This window comes from Chrysochloris asiatica, unplaced genomic scaffold (assembly GCF_000296735.1).
Source record: "Chrysochloris asiatica unplaced genomic scaffold, ChrAsi1.0 scaffold00007, whole genome shotgun sequence".
In the NCBI taxonomy this organism is placed as follows: domain Eukaryota; kingdom Metazoa; phylum Chordata; class Mammalia; order Afrosoricida; family Chrysochloridae; genus Chrysochloris; species Chrysochloris asiatica.
Window position 1 is genome coordinate 7,468,177 of NW_006408525.1, and position 12,438 is coordinate 7,480,614.

The 12,438-nt window shown below is 37.0% G+C and overlaps 1 protein-coding gene across 2 annotated transcripts in view; it reads left to right on the forward strand.

Annotated features, from left to right (window-relative positions):
• The window catches only part of BCAS3 (breast carcinoma amplified sequence 3), a 701,971-nt gene that overhangs the window by 312,313 nt on the left and 377,220 nt on the right, over positions 1 to 12,438 (forward strand). For both annotated transcript variants that reach the window (XM_006832356.1, XM_006832357.1), the window contains 3 exons: positions 182 to 306; positions 2,734 to 2,899; positions 5,814 to 5,914. In XM_006832356.1, coding sequence (XP_006832419.1) covers positions 182 to 306; positions 2,734 to 2,899; positions 5,814 to 5,914 — 392 coding nt within the window. The remainder of the gene's footprint in view (positions 1 to 181; positions 307 to 2,733; positions 2,900 to 5,813; positions 5,915 to 12,438) is intronic.

Here is a 12,438-nt window from a genome sequence, read left to right on the forward strand (position 1 = left end):
CCCTAATTTTAGTTTTACTCCAGAACACAGTCACACATTACCAGTTACTACTTAGGCAAAATGCATGTCAACATCGGAAGTAGGATTTTTAGGGGTGGGATTTAAAGGAGAATTTGTCATTAACTAGAAGACTGATTTCACCATGTTAATTTTTTTTTTTCTGTCCTTTCATTTTTTTAAGCAAAGTTAAACCACCTCCTCAAATTTCACCCAGCAAATCAATGGGCGGAGAATTTTGTGTGGCTGCTATCTTTGGAACATCCAGATCATGGTTTGCAAATAACGCAGGTCTGAAAAGAGAAAAAGGTGTGTATTTGTATTGAAGCATTAAAACTGTCATATGTAATTTGTACTTTTTGAGAAACATTACTAGCAGATACCTTTTTAACTAATCCTGAACCCAGTAGTCTGGAACCCAGTTTTTACATCTGATTACGAATCGGGCTGTGAATTGCAAGGTCAGCAGTTCAAAATTACCAGCTATTCCGCGGGAGAAAGATGAGGCTTTCTGCTCCCGTAAAGATTTACAGCCTCGGAATCCCTGTACAGGGTCACTATGAGTCGGAACCGACTCCACAGCACATAACAACAACAACAATGTATCACTCACTGGCTACTCAAGGCTGTTCAGGAAGAAAAGTTATCTTACTATACACATGAAATGAGTTATGCAATATGTGTTCGTGCTTTGTATATTTGTGACAGTCAACACTGTCATAAACTTTTACATATTTACAGACTTATAGCATACCATTGTCTTATTAAAGTTTTGCAATGTTTCTTTGACGTATGGAGAAGAAAACTCACATTACCCTATTTTAGAGCTCAAGAACTTGAGATTAGCAAGCTTAAAAACTTCGCTGAAATGTAGTTAGTAAGTAATGAAATCTAAACTTGGGTCTTCTAATGTGAAATCCTGCCTTTAATCAACAAGAACTCCTCTCCTGTGTTAGAAATTAACTTAAAACCAGACTGCCATTAAGAAATCTTTCATGATTACCATTGTTCCTTTGAATTGACAGACAGTTTACTGCTTATCTTTTGAATATCTCACTATCCGGTATTTCACATTTACAACAATAGCAAAAAATCTACTATCCACTTGTTTTGTACATGGATGAGAATACATTTGGCAGTAGCGAACATTGAGGTACCAGGCAAGAGTAACACTGTTAGGCTGTGGTGGTTAAGGTTATGTGTCAACTTGGCTGACCCATGATTCACAGTGGTTTGGCAGTGATGTAGTGATGTAGTCATTCTCCATTTTGTGATACGATGTGGTCAGCCAACATTCTCAGAAAATGTCAGTGTTCACATGATGATCTGGTCTTTGGAACCTAACCATGTCAATAAGTGAAGAATATGTGTCATTTTAAAAATTATTATTATTACTGTTTTGATGACCAGGGTTAATACCTAAAATGTTTATGTAATTCCTATTTGGGATTTTATATATATATAAAATGTATATATATAAATTAGTGAATGACACCCCACTGGAAATGATGGCATCAATAATATACATAAATTATATAAATGTTTATATAATTCCTGTTTCTACATTCATAGACTGTGCAGATTTATCATTATTTTAGTAGTAGTTGAAGTAGGTCACAAACTGGTTTGCTTGTGGGGCACTTCTCTGACTAGTTTCACAGGCTGCATTGTTCTTGGTAAAAATGACTTGCCTTTGTGTTTCATACTGGCAGCCAGACGTCAACCCTTTCCCTTCTTATCACCTTTCAGTAACCCTTTCCTTGGAAATAGGATCTCAGGTACAACAGGTCCCTTACCTAAGTGGGAGAGGACAAGTAAAGGATGCAAGCCTTCCATTTCCTTATCCCGTCTTTATTTTTTGTTACCTCCTTAGCTTTAGTGATGCTATCGAAAGGACTTTTTGTTACTAGTTAAAACCTTCTGTGAAGCTCAGTTTCAAATGCTTTTCCCTTCTGTTCTAATTACCCTTTTAACTTGCGACTCTTTTATATTCCTGGGTCTGGTCATTAGCCATTTTCTCAAATCAGCTGTAATTGATTCGTCTGGCATAGTGATAAGGTGACCCACCCTACATTCATGAGTGAGTTTATATGTTCCCAGGTTTTCTATAAAACCTGAGATATGGGACAAAACCTGTTTTGGTAGTTAGGACATGTGTACTCCTTATAAAGTCATTTGATTAGATCCATATTCAGCAACCGATCTCTCAAAGTACGGCAGAGCTTTGTTTACCTTGGTGGTAGTGGGAAAGGGGACAGGCAGTGATTCCATTGAGAGAAAAGAGAGAGATATGAAAAGTTAGGCTGATTTAGGACTACAGCACATAGTTCTTGCAGTTTAGGTATGACTTCTGGTATAACTCAAATTTAGGCCATGTAGCATTGCCTCCATTGTTCCACATAACATAGTTTTCATAATGTAGGAGGAACTGCACTGCAGGAAAATAAAAAACCTCTAAGCTGTTGTTTCACCATATTAGAATTTTGTCTATTATTATTATTTTTTAAATGGTTTAAGATTTGACAGGTTTTGGTAACATATAGATTTTGAAATTCGTTGGCATCTACTTGGAAGAGGCAACCGTTAGTCAAGTAGCAAGCATCATGTGACAAATTCCTTGCCTTTTCATTTTCTATGAGCAGGTGTAATAGCAGGCTGACAACATCAGTAACTCTTGAAAATGATTGCTGGGCTTCGTTCATGCCATCATCCATGTTCTGCTTCTCTTTCTCATAGATCAGTCAAAACAAGTTGTAGTAGAATCTCTCTACATTATCAGCTGCTATGGGACCTTAGTGGAGCACATGATGGAACCACGACCCCTCAGCACTGCCCCCAAGATTAGCGATGACACCCCACTGGAAATGATGACATCACCTCGAGCCAGCTGGACTCTAGTCAGGTAGTATTTTTTTTGTTGTTTTTTTAAAATGAAAATAACTTTATTGTTCACTGTGCATCCAGGGCTCCTTGCACCATAAAATATTAAAAGTGTATAGTTTTATAAATATTGACACACATGTGCCTGAGAAAGTGTCACTACAATTAATAAAATAAAACACATCCATTACTTCCCAGTGATTCCTCGCACCCCTTTGTAATCTCTTTCTCCTTTCCTGAGCCCCTGGTAATACCACACTGATCTTCTTTCTGTCTCTAGAAATTAGTTTGTATTTTCTAAAATTTCATATAAATGCAATCGTACAATATGTACTCCTTTTTGAATTTTGCTGCCATCAGCACAGTTTTGTTATATCTTCATCATTCTTAAATGAAACTGCATACCCATTAACTGTCATGACCCATTGTCCCCCAACCTTCCAGCTCTAGACAGTCACCAACTTCCTTTGTATCTCTGTGGATTTGCCTGTTCCGGCCTTGTTATAGCACACATTATGTGGCCTTTGTATCTGGCTTTTTTCACTTAGTATGTTTTTAAGGTTCATCCTTGTTACAGTATGTGTAAATGCCTTATTCCTTTTTATGGCTGAATAGTATTCCATTATATGGGTATATCACATTTTTTTGGTTTTCCATTCAAATCGATAGACATATGGGTGTTTTCTTTTTTGGCTATGTTGAATAATGGTTGGTGTTGTTAGGTGCCATTTAGTAAGTACTGACTCATAACAATCCTATGCACAACCAAACGAAACACTGCCTGGTCCTGGGCTAACCTCACAATTGTTGCTACGTTTGAACCCATTGATGCTGCCACTTTTCCAATCCATCTCATTTGGGGTATTCCACTTTTTCTCTGACCCTCTGCATTACTAAACATGATACCCTTCTCCAGTGACTGATCCCTCCTGATAATATGTCTGAAATATGAGAGACAAAGTTTGGCCATCCTGGCTTCCAAGGAACACTCTGGCTGTACTTCTTCCAACACAGATCTATTTGTTCTTTTGACAGTCCCTGGTACTTTCAGTATACTCCCCTAACATCATAACTCAAATGCATCAATTCTTTTGTGGTCTTCCTTATTCACTGTCCAACTTTTACATGTATATGAGGTTATTGAAAATAATACCATGGCTTGGGTCATGTGCACTTTAGTCCTCAAACTGACACCTTTGCTCTTCAACACTTTAAAGACGTCTTGTGCAGCACATTTGCCCAATGCAATATGTCGTTTGATTTCTTGACTGCTGCTTCCATGAGTGTTGATGGTTGATCCGATCAAAATGAAGTCTTTGACAACTTGAGTCTTTTCTTCATTTACATGGAAGTAGTTTATTGGGCCAGTGGCGAAGATTTTTGTTTTCTTTACGTTTAAGTGCAAACTATACCAAAGGCTGTGGTCTTTAATCTTCATCTTGTATAATACTGCTATTAATATTTGCCTTTGATGGTATTGGTAGTTATGTGCTGTCGAGTGGGTTCCAACTCCTAATGACCCTGCACAGAGTTTCTGAGATTGTAAAACTTTACAGAAACAGAATGTCTCATCTTTCTCCTGCGAGCAACTGGTAGATTCGAATTGCTGACCTCGTGGTTAGCAGCTCAGTTTGTAATCCACTACACTACCAGGGCTCCTTAATAGTTACCTTTACGTTTTGTATAAGCATATTATCAGTTTTCTTGGTTATATACCTAGGAATTACCTCCTTTTGAACGTTTTGTCTCTGGTGCTCCATTGTGCCATCTTCCCTTGGACATGTTTTTCTGTCCAAACAAATTATATAGAGAGCCTCAGTGCTTCCCCTATTTCTAGCCTCATGTTCACTAAAAATACAAGGTTGCATTGAAATTACCATTAGGGGAATAATATAAATAGATTAGAAGGTTTCCTTTAAAGTGATTCCTCAAGATACAATGGGTAGACACTGGAGAAATGTTTATTACGAACCAGAGTCCTTCCCAAAAGTGCATAATGATTAGAATCTTTACAAGCTAGCACAAAGAGGGAGAAATAAAAACCTGGAAATAGCTCAAGATAGTGCATTGTCCAGGAGAGGCAGAAAAATTGCTCCTGACGTGTATGGAAGGAAACAGACAAAAATGGATATGAAAATGATCCCTCTGCTTTTGACATTTTAAAATATTCTTATATTGATTTTTGAAGGCTCCAGCATTCTTTACTACTACTTACGGTTTTTGGATTGATCGGATCAATATTTGATTTATCAAGCTATTTAGGAGTAAGCAAATCTAATTAAAATTACAGCACCATCTTTATTGAAATGGGTGGCTTATTTTTGGAACTCAGATGCTAATTGGGTCGACAATAAGTCATCCATTGACACAGCTGCTGACCTTTAAGAACTTATTTTTACCTACTTTATTTTCTTTTAAAATGTATTGTTGTTGTTGTTAAGTACTGTGAAGTTGGTTCTGACTCATAGTGACCCTGCACCGGGTTTCCGAGGCTGCAGATCTTTAAAGGAGCAGAAAGCCTCATCTTTCTCCCGCAGAACGGCTGTTAGTATCGAACTGCTGACCTCGAGGTTAACAGCCCGATTTGTAACCACTAGATTTGAGCAATGATCAGAAATTGGGTAAAATTAGTTGCTTTGTTGCGATGTTTCAAGTCCACACCATGTCCAATCTTCTGACTGTTTTTTCCCTGTTGGAGAGAGTTCTGCTGTATAGGTTCATATTGGCTACACGTAGTTTGTCTACCTACCTGCCACCTTTTTATTCCGCTTTAGCAGATGGCCCTGTGTTTCAGGTTTCAGCTTTCCAACAAGTTTGTTTTCTTGATTGCACAGAGAGTGTGAGTTTATGTCAGCGTCTCTAAGTGATGACAGTGATGGTGATTTACATCCCCTCTATTAAGCTTAAATATTAATATTCTTCTGCTGTTCCCTTAGAACCCCTCAGTGGAATGAATTGCCACCACCGTTTAATGCAAACCACCCCCTGCTCCTCGCTGCAGATGCAGTGCAGTATTATCAATTCCTGCTTGCTGGCCGTAAGTAATTCTGATGGGTTTTTTCTTCCATATGGTGTTTTCAGATTTCATTTGAAAATACTGACTTTTAAAGCAGCCATGCACATTAACACTGTCCATAGGCCAAAGACCTTATAAAGTCAAACTCAGGCAAGTGAAATGTTTAATAAAAATGTAAACTATTATCTTTATCAACATGTTAAAAAAAACTTCTGGCTGCTCATAGTTCCAATAATGACATAGATCAAACATTGATGCGGAATATCTGATAAGATCAAAAATAAAAATGAGGACACTGGTGTCTAATAAACAGTTTCATAAAGCCTAGTACCTATTTCTAACATTAGAGAAATGTAAGAATTTTTCAGTATTCAAACTGTTGCTGTAGACTTTCACTTTCAGCCATGCAATAATGATTGCAAAAGAAGTTTTGTCTTTTTTATATGGTAAATCCATTACTTTAAAATTTTTTCTTGCTTGGTTGGTTGACTACATAAGTCCTCGTATTAGTAGAGACTTAAGCTCTTTTTTACTTAAGGAAAAAATGTACATTGAGCTAGATAAAACTTTATATATGATAGGCGTTAAAAGACAATTTAATATTTATTACTTAGTTTGTGGTGATTTAATTTAAAAAAAGTTTACAATTATTTCCATTTATTAGAATGGACTGGATTCTTAATATAACTTGATGACTTGTGTATTGCAAGATTTTAAGAAATTTCCCCAAATTCAACATTACCATGTTTCTTATGAGGTTTTGTTGTATTGAATGTACTATTTTTCCTGGCTATATTACAAAGTACAAAGCAATGAGTGAAAAGCTTTCTAGAATTATTTTGTATGTAATGTTTATCATGTATGGCATGTTGGAAATAGAGATGAACTTCAAAAACTTACACAGTTAGGAAACTCTATAATTATACTAAATAATCAGTTATTTTGTTCTCTTATTCATTTGAACTCCTTGATTCTTCCAGCAGGTATTTATTGAGTACCTACTATGTGTCAGACATTTGTGATTTAAAACTAGCAAATTGTATGTTGCTTCTGTCCTTAGTGAACTCACTATCTAACATAGGAGATTGATATTTAAAAAAAGAACTAATAAAGGATATAATATAAGTTGTAAAAAACAGGTGCCATCAGTGTAGGGTTTTACAGTGAACTGTGAAACCAATAACTAAGGTTGCCAAAAGCTTCGTAGAGAGATTATTTGTAATATCAGGCTTAAAGGCCAAATTAGATTTCTTCAGATAAAGAAGTAGCAGAAGAATGGGCATCTCAGGCAGAGGAAAGAACGTATGCAAGAAGTCTGAGCAGGGTAGGTTAGAAGTAGGAGAATAGCACCTGCCATGGGATTTGGACTTGATTATATAGGCCAGTGGTTCTCAGATTGGTTCAGGAAACAGAATACATAGAAGCTGTTATACTCTAGGTTACCTAAGGGGGTGTATATTTAACTATCATGTGCACTGTGGGGGGTGGGGGAGAACTCATATATATGATATGGCACTATAGGATAAGCACTGGACTGGACTGCAAGGTCGGTTTGAACCACAAGGTTGTTGGTTCAAAGTCACCATCTGCTTCTCGGAAACCCTATACAGGGTTGCTGTGAGTGGAACCAATGCAACAGCGCTTAACAGCATATATGATAATCAAATTAAAACCATAAACACATTTTCTACTACCTTTCAAAACAGATGAAAAGAATCAATTGTTGAATTAAACAAAATTGACTTTTTTCAGGGTTACTACTTTTTTTGTTTTGTTATTTTGATACATTTTGTCTGACAGTAAGAAGTCTCAACTATCCCTACTCTCCGCCCCTCTTTTATTTATTTATTTAAATTAAGCTGATTATTTGATTTTCTGAATACCTCTGATAAATTCTTTGAGCACTAAACATCTCCAGATTAATCATTGAAGATCCAATAGTAATCCATTAGATGTTTTCAAATACAGGAATGAAACATCAGAACTGCTTTTTAGAAAATTCACTCTAGCAGCATTTGAGAAGAAGGTTCAGAGGAGGGAAATGAAGTTTAGAGACTCTGTGGTCCTGGTGCAAAGATTATATTACAGAGAAGACTGGGCAGATCTTTGAGCTGTTAAGGTGTTGGAATAGATAAGAAGTAGAGGCAGTTCGAAAGAAAGGAGCCATTGATGACTCTGCCTTCTTCTGATTAAAATGTGGAATATAATGTGTTTCATTGGAGAACTTTTGAATTCCAAGTGGACTGAGCATGAAAAGGCTTGGGTTCTAGTTCCATCCCACCTCTGAAGACCCGCTCCTCTCCCACAGAGGTGCTAAAAGATAAAACAATGCTATATTTCACAGGTTTATCCAGAGATATTGTAGGTCCAGACCACCACAATGAAACAATTCACAGCATTTTTTTTTTTTTTTTTTTGGTTCCCAGTGTATATAAAGGTTATGCTTACACTGTACTGTAGTCTGTTAAGTGTGCAGTAAGTAGCATTATGAAAAGGTTGGAAATATTGTGAGAAGTAACACGGTGGGATGCAGAAACATGATGCGAGCACATGCTGTTGCAAACATGGTGCTGATAGACTTGCTTGACACAGGGTTGCTGCAAACTATCAAAAAGTGCAATTAAGTGAAACACACTAAAATGAGGAGTGCCTGTATGAAGCAGTGTTGTTGTTGTGTGCTGTCGAATAGGTTCCCATTCATAGGGACCCTGTATGGGGTTTCCCGGACTGTAAATCTTTACAGGAATAGCAAGCCTCATCTTTCTCCTGTGGAACAGCTGGTGGGTTTGATCTAGCAACTTTGTGGTTAGCAGCCTAGTGCTTATCCTAAAGAGTCACCAGTGGCCCCAAATAAAATAATAACTGTAAAGCATAATCATATACCTTTGTTTCTTATCTCACAAGTACAGAGTTTCAAACCATTGACTCTAAATAAAATTTCTAAGTTTCTTTTAGTTGTCAGCATTCATGATGGGATTCTGATTCTGACTCTGTTGCAATAGCTGTTCTGTAGGTGACAGATATATTAGGTGTAATTAATCAGTTTTCTTTTATCTTTCTGATTGTTAGTCTGGATGTAATTTACAAGGTGAAAAAAAAAAAGACTCAATTATGTAATAATTATTATATTGCATCTTTACATGAAGGAGGTAGAAACACAGAGTTAGAGTTAGCCTGGGTTTTAGCATCAGGTCAGCTTACATAAAGAAAAGGCCCATGTTTGAGCAGGCTGTTTTATTGACGGTCCTGAACTTGCCAGTATATTACATGACTGAAGTAATTAAATATGCAAAACATGGACCTCTGGGTCAGAGGAGTAAAAGTATGAAATACAATTTGTAAAAGCAGTGCTGGCGCCAGTTTAGAGGGACTGCTGTTACCTGCACATCTGCAAAGTAAAGCCTCAATCAGAAGACTTTGTCATTTTTTTCTCACTTTCTGCCCAGTTCTTCTCATTGAAATATTTAAAAATGGTATCATGGCCTTTTCAAGCATAAGCATACTGTACCTGGTACCAAAAATGTTTTGCTTCACTTAATGAACCATATTGAAAATCCTGTCTTTTCTCAAGTTAAGGACTTTCTTGATAATTAAATGTCTAAAAGTATTTTCAAATACAACTCTTTAGAGTAGATCAGAAACTAGAACACTGCTAACGTTAATGCAGAGTACACAGATTTTGTAAGCACTTTTCTTTGGTTATTTTTGGATCTAAGGATCAAGTGAAGTAGACTTGTACAAACTCCGGAAATTATAATAATAGTAGACAATGAATGATATAAATGGAAATAGGAAAGAGACTTTGAGGAAGAAGAGAGGAGGAGAGCAGGATGTTTAGCAAGGAATCCCTATCCCCCTCCCTGTAATCATAATAGATAAACTTCTAGTTGATAAACAAGGTTCTGTACGTGTGGCAAAATGTGGTGTGGTGTAGGGGAGGTTAAGGAGAACTTAAAATGAGAGGTTTCTTACCTAACTGTAAAGTGAAGTAAGTAAACAGCCCAAATTTTGTATTCTTAACTGTAATCCCATTTCCTACTTATTCTAATTCAGTGGAATTGCCAAGAGTTAGAAGTTGTATTATGCCATAGACTGAATCAGGGTCAAGTGCTTCAACCTGGGGTTATGACAGAAGTGGCGGTGGCTTTTTTGTTACTAGGTTGAACAGTTGAACATACCGAATCACTGTATTGTGTTAGAAGAAAATGCTGAAAATATTAACCAGTTTCATATCATTCAACCTAGTCAGTTGATTCATTTATATTTACAAACCGAATGACATTTTGTTATAAAGGTCAGTAATCTAGGTAACAGTCAGGAATCTAATATCCCAAAGTTGTTTGGTTTGTAGTCATAAGAAAATTTGGGAATAGTTTATGAAGAGATTACAGCAGAGGAGACCAGTGATTTTTGGGGGCTAACACTATTTTTTCTTCCTTCAAATAGTGATTGCACGTTATTACTACCTTTTCAGCATAAACCTTTTGTTTCAGTATTTTTCTTTGCCCCAAATAAACATTGTAACATACCAACAGGTTATCACCAGCTATTAAATATGATCCCAAAGTAGACAATAACTTTTTCTTTGGTCTGCTTTAAGGCTTTCAAACTTGTAAATTAAAAGCAGGGCTGAATGAGTTGACCCAGTAAAGTTTTACTGGGGAGGGGGTAATGGTGTTTCCTCCTTTTCTCATTGCTGATTTGGCAGCAGCAGTGCTTAAGAGTTTCCGATGTTAGCTGGCATTTTTGTTTAGCCTTTGAATTTCTTTCTTAGATAAACTGCTGGTATATTAGAAGTCCCCCCTAAGTTTACAGAGATTTATTTGTAAATTCTACCAAAAGCCTGTCCAATAGAAATGCTTTGATATACTATGGAAAAGTGAATGGATCCATAGAAGTTCTTTTAAAAACAAAACGAACTTCATTTTTATTGTAATTGAGTAGAACTTCTTTCTGTCAGTGTTTTATTTTCCTGTATTTCACAAAAGCATTAAAGGAAAGTGGGGAAGAGCCTAGTATATAAGGGTTAGTAAAAACACTGACAGTTTTTAAGGAGTCCTGGTGTGGCACAGTAGGATAAGCACTGGATCACAAGGTCAGTTTTGAACCTCAAGGACAGTAGTTCAAACCTACCATCCACTCCTCAGAAACCCTGTACAGGGTCGCTATTAGTTACAACCAACTCAATGGCACCTGACAACAACAACAGTAAAAAAAAAAAAAAAAATTGGTGCTAGGTTCCAGTTCATACATTCAAGTGCTTATTCCGAACAAAACATGTCTCTGCACTCAATGGACGGCTGCAGACAAATTCTCTCAGTCATGCACTTGTAGTTCGTTCTCTCATTGGGGGGCTTTCAAAAAGGATCCTGGTAAAACAATGGCTTTTGAGAGGATCTGCTGAGCCAATTAAATTCAAGGCAGAGAGGTCATCTCAGAAGGTTACAGTGAATGATTTGGAGGGTACCAAAGGAGTCATCTTTATAGCATAGGTGAGAAAAGGGCCAGAAAAGTTGTGCTGAGGAATTTTTTTCCATCATGATAATACACCTGCCCATTCTTCAAGGGTAGCAAGGGCTGTCCTGGGAGAACTTTTTTTGCAAACCTTACTCCATCCACCCTACAACCCAGGTTTTGTCTTATTTTTGTAAAAGAAATTTTATTGAAACACACCCATACCATTTGATTTATGTATTTTCTGTTGGCACATTTTTTTTTTTTTTAAGGTTTTTATTGTGGATTGAGTGAAAGTTTGCAGGGCATATCATCAGTTTAACATTCAACAAATCGTACACCTTGTTTCATTACATTGATTATAATCCCCTCCATGTACCATCAGTTAACAGTATTTCTCTCTATCCACTTTAGCTTTTTAAAAAAACAAAAACAAAAACTAACAAACAAAAAAAACCCACTCTGGCATATATAATAATTTACATCTCCAAAGGGCACATTTACATCTCCAAAACATTTACATCTCCAAAACCCACTCTGGCATATATAATAATTTACATCTCCAAATCTGCTCCTGGCCACCAGCTCTTAATCCCTCTCTTCTTAGTTCATGAATCTAGAGTCCTCAGCTACTCCCCTTCTCCATGCCCGCATCTCTGCCCCCATCTATGGCGCTGCTGCTTCTCTGGATAAGGTCCCGCATTCTGCTTGTGCTTTCCTCTTGATGGTCCTAGGGTCCTCTGTTTCTGGACTATAAGACTAACCACTCCACTTTTTTTATTACAAAACATCTACCTTTACAATTGTGACAGTCGCGATTAGTCATGATAACAATTATTCACTATTGAATCTTACGAATCCTATCCCAATATCTTTTCACCAGACCCATCTAGACAAGATGCCATCTATTCAGTGGAGACTCTTTCGTTCCCCCCATACTCTTAAACTAAACTCCCTCTTGAAACTTTGTAAGCCAGTCACTTCATGCCTTTATTGCCCTCTCATTTTAGGGAGCCAATGTCTAAGTTGCCCGTCCCTATCTATCCTGTGTACAGAGCGGATAGCATTGATACTTGATTTGAAGACTCTTT